A 13,204-nucleotide genomic window follows, 5' to 3' on the forward strand; every position below is an offset into this window, starting at 1 on the left:
GTGAGGACTGTATGTTTTAGTTCTTATTTTGTTGGCATTGTTGCTTTTGATTGTGGGGGGTGGGGGAGATTTTTGTGCAGGACAGTCTGCCACTGATTCTTTAAATAAAATATGCTTACAATTAGTATTTTGCATGATTTATTATTTATAACTTAAAAGATAGAATGTACATCAGTGAAAATAGTAGTAAAACAATGTACAAACACTTAAAACATTAAAACAACCAGCCATTTGGTAATATAATCAAACATCTCTAAATATTTTCCATGTTCTACCTGCTGATAAAACTATGTTAAGGCTTTCTAAATTAAAAATATTAAAAGAAAGATAGAAAATGTAAGAAAATCCAAGAATTACCCAGTAATAACAGCTGCAGCACTGTGGCTATAGGGTAGTAAATGACCAGCAGTGATTTATGGCGGACTGTTAACGCACACTTGTTTGCAGGGGTTAATCTTTACAACATAAACTACAAATTTACTCATTTATTGAAGCTGATTACTTAGTAAAGGAGGTTTACTAAACGTTGATCTAAATTCTGAGCCTCACAAATCAACTCTTTTTTCATTTTTTCTTTTTTCTCAATATAAAACCAGTTTTACAGTGATACTTTTTCTTTAATTATTTCCACAGGATTTTCTGTTTTATCTTTCACTCTATATTATGTAAAAACCAAATTCCAGAGCATGTTTAGTATGTTTTGATTTATTTTATCATTTGGAACCTAAATATCAGCTGTATAATGCACTGTATGACTAAATGTACAATTCAACAAAAATCTCTTTTCTCACATTTGTGTTTGACATGCTGAATATTTTCTCTCTGTCTCTCTTTTTCTAGTTGTAAATAAAACTTTGGCTGCTGGATTTTGGTGCAGCTGAAGTCTGTTTTACAGGTAGGCTTTAAGTAACACAAGCATATTCATCATGTTTGAGGATAAATCACATCTGAGATGTTCTAATATCATAAAAACAAGCAGCTCTGAAGTTACACTAAGCAATATTTAGATTCATTCATTAAGCAGTTGCTGAAAAGAGTAGCCCTTAATCATTGGTTAGTTAAACCTCCCAATAAACCAAATACAGTGAATTTTCTATAAGAATTACAGTTATACAATGGTTATACAGATATGTCTGATTAATATATATTATTAAAACATCATTCAATCATTCTGGAAACTATTGTTTACTAACTACTAAAGAAGAACAACTAATCCCAGGTACTGGTGAAGAACAAAGACGTGCTGTCTCCATCAGGGAGTGGTCTTACGGATGTTTCTCACTTTCAGAGTGAAGTTGCTGGGAAGTCCCAACCTGATGAGCTCATCTTGAAGCTGAAACAAAAGCTCAGTTACATTAAACTTGCTTTACCTTATCAAACTCTAACATAGAGGCAGATGTTTCATTATGATAATCACAACAGCATAATATCTACAGTGGTTTAATGATGTGTATACTGAAACTTACAACGTGTAGCAGTTATGTGTTAAATAAGGAAAAAATTATCAACAAGGACTAGTTTTTTACATATTTTCTTGATAATCTGTATAATTAAGATTAAAGTGTATTAATCCTGTTAGAGAAATTAGGGACAGGCTCTTCACTGGGTCCTTGTTAGATCAGGTTGGAATGAACAGCTTATCAGTTTAGATAAAGACAGTGAGGAAAGAAAAGCTGCTCACCTGCATTAAAACCAGTCCTTCAATCTGAGATCCAGAGCGACTCTTCTCATCTTCAACTTGCACTCTCAGTCCCATAACATGACCTGTGACAAAAGTGGTGATTATAAGCATGTAATAAATACATGCTTTACTGATATACGCAGATTTATGTACACAAAAAATGTAGTGTTTTATGTGTGACTAAGAATTCATGAAAACATTTTATAAATGTTCATTATTCAGACATACATTTTCAACAGAGATGTAATTAGAGGAGGTGTTAGAGTAGACATTCACACTGAGGTCCACGGTGAAGGGCCCACCCAGCCTGACCTGTCACTTTAACTGTTAATAAATAAGAGATGTATTGTAGAACTAGCTGGCGAGTTAGCTTAGTTAGTTAACTAGATCTAATATCACAAGCATCACTGAGCCTTAATTTCAAATGTCCATATATTTAATATATCATATGGAATGGAGCATTATTTACACTGGAATGTTTAATTGACTGAACTAGTTATGGTGCTGTCATACTTCATGAACGGCTATTGTATTTAGGCGGGCTGTTTAGTATCAAATGATATACATTTTAAGTCTGGAATCACTTCTTATTGTCAACAAACAACTACAGGCATCTTAGAAAATGAAATCTAAAGTCATTTATCTGGGTAAAGTAAGTGTTTCTTTGTTCCAGAAATACCAACATTAGAATAAATAGGAACAAAAAATGCTTTTTGATTTGATGTATTTTAGATAAATCATTTTGTAAGTCTTTCCTGGATGATGTCTAGTATTTACAGAGACTATACAATACTTGTTTATCTAATCATCCTTCATTAAATTACATCAGGTGCTGCTGGAGTGAGAAGTCAGAAAACAAACCTGTGTTCTTCTAACATTAGTAATCTAATCTTCATAATAAATACTTTCACTGCCAAACAACACATTATATGCTTACAATTAGTAAGCATATTTGTGTTTATTTAATGAATGAATTAATTAATTCATTAGATATTAAATCAAAAATATATCTTACATTGTCATGTGTATTAATTCAGTAATGTTCATATGGGGGTCATATTAGTTGTTTTTGCACTGGAGCCCATAAGATTCTAGTTTTTGCCGATGATTTTACTGTTAATCATTCAGTACATATTAAAATGAATAATTAATGAATGGTAAATGAACAGAGATTGAGCTCAAGAACTGTGTAAAGAGCTGTCTACTGTAGACTTTAAGGAAGGCTAAGAAGAATGTGCTTTTCTCACCTGGTGGAGGTGCAACTGGACAGAACCCACAGCACATGATCAGCAGTTAGCATTAGAAAAACAGTTTAAAGGTTAGCATTTAAAATAGTTTTGTGCTATTACAAAGCTGGTAATATAACCAATCAACTAACAAACACTAGGAACGGAAGACATTCATTTTAAAAACATTTTACAAAACTACACCACTCACCACTGTAGCAGAGGAATGGGAAACTGGCAAAGCAGTCTTCATCTGTCCAGTAGCCTGAATAATCCACAGCTGTACAGTGTTGATTTCCATTTTGTCCAGAGTACACACCATTATCAGGTTCCTGGGTTGCATACTGGATCTCTGGTCTCCAATAAGTGAAAGTGGAGTTGCTCTGATCTGACCACCGTCGGTTTCTATACAGACCAATCCAAACTGCATTGCCATTTGAAATTCTGATTATTTGCTGCAGCTCAGTCTGGTTCCTCACACTGGCCAGGTCTGTGTAATTGTTTCTACAGTAACTCTGAGCTTCTGCCCAAGTCTTTCCTTCAGAAACCCACACATATGTGCTGTTATTACCTAAGAAAGAGCAGTGAAATGTATGTATCTTTAAGATTACTAAATACGAAAATCATTGTGTAACGCTTAAAAAACATCTGGTGGTTGATTGGCAACAGGTCAGTAACATGATTGGGTATAAAAAGAGCCTCCCAGAGAGGCTGAGTCTTTCAGAAGTAAAGATGAGGAGGAGTTCACCACTCTGTGAAAGACTGCATGATCAAATAGTGCAAGAATTCAAGAATAATGTTTCTCAACATTAAATAACAGAGAACTTTTGCTTTTCATCATCTACGGTACATAATAACATTAAAAGATTCAGAGAATCTTCAGAAATCTCTGTATGCAAGGGACAAGGCCAAAAACCAGTATTTGCTGGCCGTGATCCCTCAGACAGCACTGCATTAAAAACAGATTGATTCTCAAGTGGAAATCACTGCATGGGCTCAGAAAAAGTTCTGAAAAACACTGTCTGTGAAAACAGTTCAACACTGCATCCACAAATGCTGATTAAAACTCTTAAATGCAAAGAAGAAAGCACATATAAACAGGATCCAGAAACGCTGCCACCTTCTCTGGGCCCAAGCTCATTTAAAATGGTCTGAGGTGAAGTGGAAAAGTGTCCTGTGGTCTGACAAATCAACATTTGATTTTTTTTGTTTTTTGGAAATCATGGACACTGTGTCCTCCGGGCTAAAGGCCACTCAGCTTGTTATCAGTGCACAGTTCAAAAGCCAGTATTCATGATGGTATAGGGGTGTATTAGTGCACATGGCGTGGGTGACTGGCACATCTGTAAAGGGACCATTAATGCGGAACGATATAGATCGATATTACGATATAGAACAATGTGCAAATGATTTATATCATCTACACATATATATGTTTTTTTTTAAATATGTGCCTATGTTTGACATTAAAAGTTTTTCAATTTAACTTTCATCTAAGACTCGTGCTTGTGCTGTCATCTTCTCAGATCTACTCTTCTCACAATCAAGTGCAAAACAGTATTTTTCTGATTGTCACCTTTAAAGATGTTGCAAAATACTGCTTTTTTCCTTCATCCTTGCATAAAATAAGGAAGATACAGATGTGAAATCAAAGGTAGATTTCTACAGATGTGAAAATAATTTCCCTGCCTTAGAGAATAATATAAACATTAAATAAATGAAACATTATATTAAATAAAACTTTGCACAACAGAATGAATTAGTAATAAATTTGTGCTTCGTAACCAAATTAAAAGCCTGAAAAAAGCAGGTTATTTAATTCGGTTTGATATTTGCAGCACTTACTGTTATAGCATACAAATCCTCGTATATCAGTACAGGGAGTATCAAACCATTCCCCTCTTGAAGACATGTAAACACACAGCTCTTTCCCATAGTAGTTATCTGGTTGATGGTACCACCCTCTGAAATCTCTCTCTCCCTCCTTGTAGAAGCTCTCATCATCCAGAGACCATCTCCAGCTGTCCAGATCATCATACAGTCCAATCCAGGCTAAACCAGAGTAGCTGCCATTTACTGTGTTAATGAGTCTGTTCATTTCCTCCATGTTATCAATGGTGGCCAGGTCAGTGTAATTCTCTCTGCAGTATCTCTGAGCTTCAGTCCAGCTCTTAGTCTCATTAACAAAGTGATACTGACGAGATGGTACTGCTAGAGAAGCATTAAAAATATCAGAATTGACATCTGTCCATTTAATTTTGAAAAAGGTAAATTATATTTATGTAGTGTACACTCTTTATTTAAGCAATAAAGCAATACAAACAAAAGCAGTTTGTATTTGAAACAGGTGTACTCACCACTGTAGCAAAGAAAAGGAAAAGTGCGACCACAGTTTTCATCTGTCCATCGTCCAGAGTCATTGAATGACACAGCTGTACAGTATTCACTCTGTCCAGCATTATCTGGTTGTCCTGCTTTCCAGTAGCTGAAAGAAGAGTTGCTCTTATCTGACCAGGACCTGCTCCTGTACAGACCGATCCATGCAGCGTAATTATAATAATAATTTACCAATGATCTTAACTTCTTGTTCTCAGTTTCGTTCCTCACACTGGTCAGATCTGTGTAGTGTTCTCTGCAGTATCTCTGAGCTTCAGTCCAGTTCATGTATTGATTAACAAAAACATATCTTGCAGTGGCATTCACTCTTCCTAAGAGAAACAAATATCATTTGTCATTTTGAAATAAATACTATGGGCTTTAAGAGCCGTTTTCAATATTTATCAGCTGTACTCACCATCATAGCAAATAACGGGGTATGTATCAGAGCAAAAGCTTTCCCACCATGTGGCGTAAAATTGTGAAAACACTGCACACATGTGGTTTCCTCCCCAGTTAACAGGTTTCTGTATATACCAGTTTCTGAAGTTTGTCACATTCTCCTTGTAGAAACTCTTATCATCCAGAGACCATCTCCAGCTGTCCAGATCATCATACAGTCCAATCCAGGCTAAACCAGAGTAGCTGCCATTTACTGTGTTAATGAGTCTGTTCATTTCCTCCATGTTATCAATGGTGGCCAGGTCAATGTAATTCTCTCTGCAGTATCTCTGAGCTTCAGTCCAGCTCTTACTCTCATTAACAAAGTGATACTGATGAGGGACACATGAGAGCCCTGTGCACAACTCTATATTTTAAAAGGCAAAAAAGAAAAACATTTAAAAAATTTTAAATACATTTTTGTGAATTAGATCTAGATTGTAAGCTTCACGAAGAAATATCAATAGAAAAAACAATCATATTTTTACACAAATGACATGCATTTTTCTGATCATAAGAAGAAAACACTAGCACAAAATTTCTCATGATCAGTAAACAGCTTCCATGTGTACATTGCACTGCACAACCTTATATCCAGATCTAAGGACCATTTACGAACCTTTATTATTAAGAGTGAATCTAATAGTTTGGTTGCTGAGCAAAAAAGAAAAAGGCAAAAATTTGGTGTTTTCTCCAACAGCCACGAACGATTAATCAGGTGTCATCTACCTATTTAGTCTTAAAAACTGAATGTGTACTAATGTGAAAATAAAGAAGAGGAAAAAATTAACTCACTGCTGTAGCAGACAAAGGGAAGCGTGGCTAAGCAGTTCTCATCTGTCCACAGGCCTAAATCACTGAATGATACAGCAGTGCAGTGCTGATCACCAAACTGTCCAAAAACATATAAACCATTGTCTGGTTCTTCGGGACTGTAAGAGATATATGGTCTCCAGTTTTCATATGTAGAACTGTGCTGGTCTGACCAGAGTCTGGTCCTGTAGAGACCAATCCAAACACCAGAGCCACCTGTAATGTTGACAATTCTCTGATTCTCAGTTAAGTTCCTCACACTGGCCAGGTCTGTGTAAAACTGTCTGCAGTAACGCTGAGCTTCTGCCCATGTCTTGTACTGACTTATCCAGATGTAGTTGTCAGTTCTATTTTGGCCTGAAATACATTAATAATTTTACCAATTATGTCTACAAAAGAACAACCAAAATATCAGTAGACAATAAGTAAAATATTCATACCATTATAGCAAATATACAGGAAAAGATAAGTTATTTAAATTATTCTGATATGTGCAGCACTTACTGTTATAGCAAACAAATGTCTGTGAATAAGTACAGGCAGTATCAAACCATTCCCCTGTTGAAGACATGTAAACACACAGCTCCCTCCCATTGTAGTTATCTGGTTCATGGTACCACCCTCTGAAATCTCTCTCTCCCTCCTTATAGAAACTGTCATTATCCAGAGACCATCTCCAGCTGTCCAGATCATCATACAGTCCAATCCAGGCTAAACCAGAGTAGCTGCCATTTACTGTGTTAATGAGTCTGTTCATTTCCTCCATGTTATCAATGGTGGCCAGGTCAGTGTAATTCTCTCTGCAGTATCTCTGAGCTTCAGTCCAGCTCTTACTCTCATTAACAAAGTAATACTGACGATATGTTGATGACATTGCTAGAGAAACACAAAACAAATGGTAGAAATTATGTTTACCTTTTTATCCTGAACTAGTTTTCTACAGTATAGTTTACAGTTCTTGTACAAAAGGACATTTTACTGACCAGGAAATATTGTTACTTTGGAAACACAAGTGAGAAATGAGCATGACTGTTGAGCTTCCAAAGAGTTCTACGACAGCTGTGGCGTTTTTCATGAATTTAAAAGTGCATAGTCATCTGACTGTATATTATGGCACTGTACCAGCCAAACAATCCCTTTAATGATGCAGTGAGTGTTCATGGTTCTGTATAGAACCACTTTCTTTACTAAAGAACCCTTAAAGAGCTATCTTTGGCATAGCTAAAAGAAAGACAAGCCATGTTGGATAACTGGAATCCTAAGAACAAATTCCCAAAACTACCAAAGACGAGGCTCCGGGAATTAACAAAACAAACCCACTGTAGTGTAACATACAGAAAGAAGCTAAGCAAGTGATTAAGAATTTAAGAACCACATTTTGTGTGCAAGTGAGCCACAGCTGTATATGTTTGAACCTAAATATACACATGAAAAAATGCATCAGGTGGAAGCTGGACCCACCAGTGACTCCCCGGATGTTACAGTAAGTGAGCACAGCAAAGAATAACCTTTGCATAATGTAATGTTCTTTTTTTAAAATTATTCTTCTTCAGTATAAACTGGTTCATAGATCCTTCTTTACTCTACATGAACTTTGTTAGAATGGGTAAATTTTAATGTTTCCTATTGTACTCTGCATTCTACAGATTTTTGTAGATGGTACCTGGGCTTGTGCTTCAGTTTAGTGGCTTTAGTAGTCATTATAGTATTATTCCATTTCCCTATAAGGTGATTTATCACTGTTCAATGTTCCTTCTCTGTTTTCAGTTCCTTTGAATGATTTTTTTTTATTAAATAATGTAAAAAGCTGGACTGTACCGTTTTGAAACCGAGGATTTCTATTTATGATAATTTAATGGCAGCTGTAGACAATTTTTCTAATTATTAAACTTCTTTTGAGATCTATATGAAGCAATTTAGCAAATTTGTCACTTCTGTGTACTGTTGTTTTTGTGTTGGGGCACATTGTTTTGTGTTGTTCTGATTTCTGATGATGTCACATATTTCCAATAACAGAAATAAAAATAGGAATGTCACGCATCCGGTGAGCTCTCAGAAAGAGACGGACTTCATCTCCCAGACTCCAATGGGAGATCACGTGACTGAGCAACTGAGCAACTGAGCAACTTCCCTCAGACTCGAAAGTTGCTCCAAGCTTTCATAAATGACGTACTCAGAGACATGTTAGGGCAATTTGTCATAGCCTACCTTGATGACATTCTTGTCTACTCACCTTCCTTAGAGTCCCATGTACAACATGTCTGAGCCGTGCTACAACTGCTCTTAGAGAACAATTTGTTTCTTAAAGGAGAAAAGTGTGAATTCCGCCTACAGCCAGTGTCCTTCCTGGGCTACGTCATCAGCCATCAGGGAGTTATCATGGATGACCACAAAGTTGAGGCGGTTGTCCAATGGTCCACACCCACTTCAGTTAAGGAATTACAGAGATTTTTAGGTTTCACCGATTTTTACCGCAGATTTATTAGAAACTTTAGCAGTATTGCAGCCCCTCTAACCTCTCTGCTAAAAGGAAACCCCAAGAAGATCACATGGTCTCAAAGAGGCTTTTACAACGGCTCCCATTTTGAAACACCCAGACCCCACACAACCCTTCGTAGTAGAGGTTGATGCATTGGAAAGCGGAGTCGGAGCGGTGTTATCACAGCAGACTGGATCCCCTCTGAAATTACATCCCATTGTGTTTTTTTCTCATAAGTTGTCACCTACAGAGAGAAATTGATCGTGAACTATTAGCAGTCAAGCTAGCCTTGGAGGAATGGCATCATTGGCTGGAAGGAGCCAACCATCCATTCACAGTATTGACTGATCATAAGAACTAAGAATATCTTCATACTGCCAAAAGACTCAATGCCCGTCAAGCTAGATTCCGGAGGACATCGTATCGGACAGTGGACCTCAATTCACATCCCAGGTATGGACCGCCTTTTTTGAACACATCGGGGCATCCATTAGTCTATCATCAGGGTATCATCTGCAATCTAATGGACAGTGTGAGAGAGCAAATCAGGAACTGGGAAAGTTTTTGAGACTGTTTTGTCATGATAATCCATCTGATTGGTCGAAGTTTTTGGTTTGGGCCGAGATCGCACAAAATTCATTGACTAGTTCTGCCACAGGAATGACCCCTTTCCAGTGTATTTTGTCATATGACAGGGTTGTTTACTTTCTAAGCCCGGGCTTTAGTTAAAACGGGTGCGAGGTATTGTTTCTCTGTAAACTACTGAGCGTTCGTATTCTGATTGCCTGTATTCCGTGTTTTGGCCACTGCTTTGTTTATCCTGATTCTGTCTTTTGCTTCGTCCTTTTTGTACATTTGCCTGTTCTGACTGATCTGTGTTTTGGAACCCTTTGGCCTGTTTTTGTGACTTCGTCTTTTGCTCTGCCCTTTTGAAGTTTGTTTGCCTTGTGATATTAAACCGCTGTTGTTTTTTACATCTGCAAGTGTCTGGTTTCTGTTAATACCTAACAAGGAAATTAATGACATCAATTAATGAATAAAAAACTTTAAAAAGTAGTTTATCTTTTTCCCAACAGAAATTTACTCACCATTATAGCAGAGAAAAGGCAGAGTGCGACCACAGTTTTCATCTGTCCATTGTCCAGAGTGATTGAATGACACAGCTGTACAGTATTCACTCTGTCCAGCATTATCTGGTTGTCCTGCTTTCCAGTAGCTGAAAGAAGAGTTGCTCTTATCTGACCAGGACCTGGTTCTGTACAGGCCGATCCATGCAGCGTAACCATAATAAGATAATAATCTCAACTTCTGGTTCTCAGTTTCGTTCCTCACACTGGTCAGATCTGTGTGATGTTCTCTGCAGTATCTCTGAGCTTCAGTCCAGTTCTGGTACTGATTAACTAAAACATATTTTGCAGTGGCATTCGCTCTTCCTAAGAGAAACAATTGCAATATATCACATTTATAAAGAAGAGTTCCTGAAATTTAAGTCTACTGTTCTATGAGATCTATAACAGTTGTGCTCACCATCATAGCATATGAATGGAAGTGTGGAAGAACAAGAGTCAGTCCACCATGATGAAGTATAACTTGAAAAGTACACACAGTGAGAGTTTCCACCCCGGTTCTGAGGTTTCTCTATATACCAGTTCCTGAAGTTTCTCTCATTCTCCTTGTAGAAGTGATCATCATCCAGAGACCATCTCCAGCTGTTCACATCATCATACAGTCCAATCCAGGTTGATCTGCTGTTCCTGATGTCCACTAAGTTTTTAATCTCCCGTGTTTCTTCACTGTTATCAATGCTGGCTAAATCAACATAATGTTCTCTGCAGTAACTCTGAGCTTCAGCCCAGGTTTTACTTTCATTCACAAACTGATACTGACGAGGAAGACAAGCACTGAGAGTGCAGAGCCCTGTTTAAGACAATTTAACTTTATAAAACACAGTTTTAAATACATTGTTTTAAACAAGGAAATAATGTATGTTTAATTTGAGTCTCACATGCATGTCATTTATAAAGTTAACATATGATACACTAACAAGATGACTGACCTAAGATCAGCACGAGCTGAAACATGGCTCTGGAAAAAAAATAAAGAGTGAATAGATACAATAATACATCTATTACATGAGTACGTAAATGAAATGTAGGTCTTTTTAATCATATTTCTAAAACAATCTGTCACAAATGTGTTTGGGGATTCACCGGAAGTCTTCCTCTCCAATATTGAGGTTTTTTTTTTTACTCCATACTCCATTCAACTGTCTGGAGCAAACCAAGCAATTACTTCACTGGTTATGCCCTCACAAAAGCAGTGGTGTATTTTGGCATGCAATAGATTGTGAAGATAGATCTGTGCATGTACTGGAATACTTGGCCAAAGCAGTAGGTCATTCAGGAATCTTTGGTGTTCTGGCCAAATTCATGTTGGTCACATGCTGCTCACTACTGACTATGTTTGGGCGCAATCGGTACATGAGCGGTGTGTGTCAAAGACCGCATGTTTGGACTACAATTCATAGCCTTTGTAACCTTTCTAGGTGATTAGTCTTTTCTAATCGATATTTAACATGGACTGTATTTCTGACCATGTTTGTGGATTATGAATTAGATTTCTTTGTATGGACTTGTGTTCATCTGTTTTTTGAACACAACTTTGGTTTTGCTGCTAAAACCTGCACTTGGATCCCACCTGTGAGTCTGAGTTAATCTTTTACACAGTGGGCTTCAATCATCAATCTTTCTTAAGTAGAAATTTCTTTGCAAAACCCACTTACACAGTTATACACAGAACAGAATCTACACACACTCAAGAGCACAAAAAGTACAAAAAATTCAAAGCTTTATCTGAGATAGACTTTTCTTAGGACCTTTCTCAAGAACAAAACCTTATGAAGATATTGGTGAATGAAGCCTGATCTTTCTAGGGTGCTCTTGCACTAAAAAAAATGGTTTGTCAATTAAATTTTAAAAAATTCTAAACTTAAATCTTAAACAAGGAGTTTTAAGGTAGAGTCTATATATATGTTTTTTCAAAAATTCTACATGATTATTAAAATGTAAACAACATCATTCAGAATGTTTTGGTGTGAAATGGTTAATGACAGAGGAACTTACCAGACTTCTTAAGAGTGGGGATAATAGGAACCAGGGATTGCAATGTCTATAACACAAATATAGCTGTTTTATTTACTGTCCAGATCCACCAGTGAACCTACATGTGCCTTCTGAGTTTTTATCTTTAATGTTGATCGTTATAAAATAGTGGGTAATCTGAAAAATAAAAGTGCAATTTAGCCTAAAACTGTAATAAACAATGTCTCAGACATCAAACAGTATGTTCCTACCATTTCATATAATAAGTTTCTCTGAGTGCCTTTAAGAGGCATTAACCTCTTTAAATGTCTGGTTCATGTCACCACCACTGTGAACAATTCTGACTCACTGTGTTTCTCCAAAAAGGTACACATTAAACCTCCCTGAATAACTTTGTTACCATCCTGACTATAGAATTACACAGAAATTATCCATTAAATGCAAATCCAAACAAACAGATTAGATCAACAAAACTATTATTACTTCAAAACACTTCACATCATCTCCTGAACTGTATCAGCTGTACGGTGTAGTTTAAAACTTAAGTCTTATAATGAAAACATTTACCTCAGATTTCTGATCTGGTCTCTTCTTCTCTTCTCTGCTTTCTGTTTGCTCCTCTAAGTATTAATAAGAAGCCTCAGTTGTGGGAGGAGATTACTGCTGCGCTCACTTCTGGTAATCAACAAGAATCCAGAAACAGACCTTATAAAAACACATGGTAAAGATACGGTAAGAGAAAAGAATAGAACTGAAAACATCTCAGAGTAAAAGAAACTCTTCCTTCAGTCAAACATAACACTGAGTCTCTCTGCATGCACAAAAAGTGTCATAGGATTCTATGAGCAGACTGCGATGTACGTCAAATGCATAAAAGTGAAATATGTTACTCAATGAGACCTAGTAAAAAACAGATTCTGACATACTAACAACAGAAGAAAATATTTGCAGGAGATGTCAAAATTCTGAAACTATATATTAACTAATATTCCACGTTCTACTTCTCGATAGATTCAGATCTAAACCAAAAACAAGATCAGAAATGTCATAATTACGGAAAGCAACTACAACTCTGACAAAAAGTATG

At 36.6% G+C, this 13,204-nt stretch overlaps 1 protein-coding gene across 1 annotated transcript; it reads right to left on the reverse strand.

Annotated features, from left to right (window-relative positions):
• Nucleotides 1-1,003: 1,003 nt before the first annotated feature.
• Nucleotides 1,004-12,816, reverse strand: LOC118820152 (C-type mannose receptor 2-like). Its single transcript, XM_036588303.1, has 13 exons — nucleotides 12,685-12,816; nucleotides 12,139-12,184; nucleotides 11,073-11,101; nucleotides 10,544-10,933; nucleotides 10,105-10,449; nucleotides 7,042-7,413; nucleotides 6,520-6,894; nucleotides 5,702-6,091; nucleotides 5,265-5,615; nucleotides 4,753-5,118; nucleotides 3,119-3,478; nucleotides 1,682-1,764; nucleotides 1,004-1,333 (listed from the first exon to the last, which is right to left on the reverse strand). Exons 3-13 carry the CDS (start codon nucleotides 11,095-11,097, stop codon nucleotides 1,253-1,255), a joined length of 3,138 nt encoding a protein of 1,045 aa, XP_036444196.1. The 5' UTR covers nucleotides 11,098-11,101; nucleotides 12,139-12,184; nucleotides 12,685-12,816; the 3' UTR covers nucleotides 1,004-1,252.
• Between the last annotated feature and the right edge of the window lie 388 nt (nucleotides 12,817-13,204).

This window comes from Colossoma macropomum, unplaced genomic scaffold (genome assembly GCF_904425465.1).
Source record: "Colossoma macropomum unplaced genomic scaffold, Colossoma_macropomum, whole genome shotgun sequence".
NCBI classification, from domain to species: domain Eukaryota; kingdom Metazoa; phylum Chordata; class Actinopteri; order Characiformes; family Serrasalmidae; genus Colossoma; species Colossoma macropomum.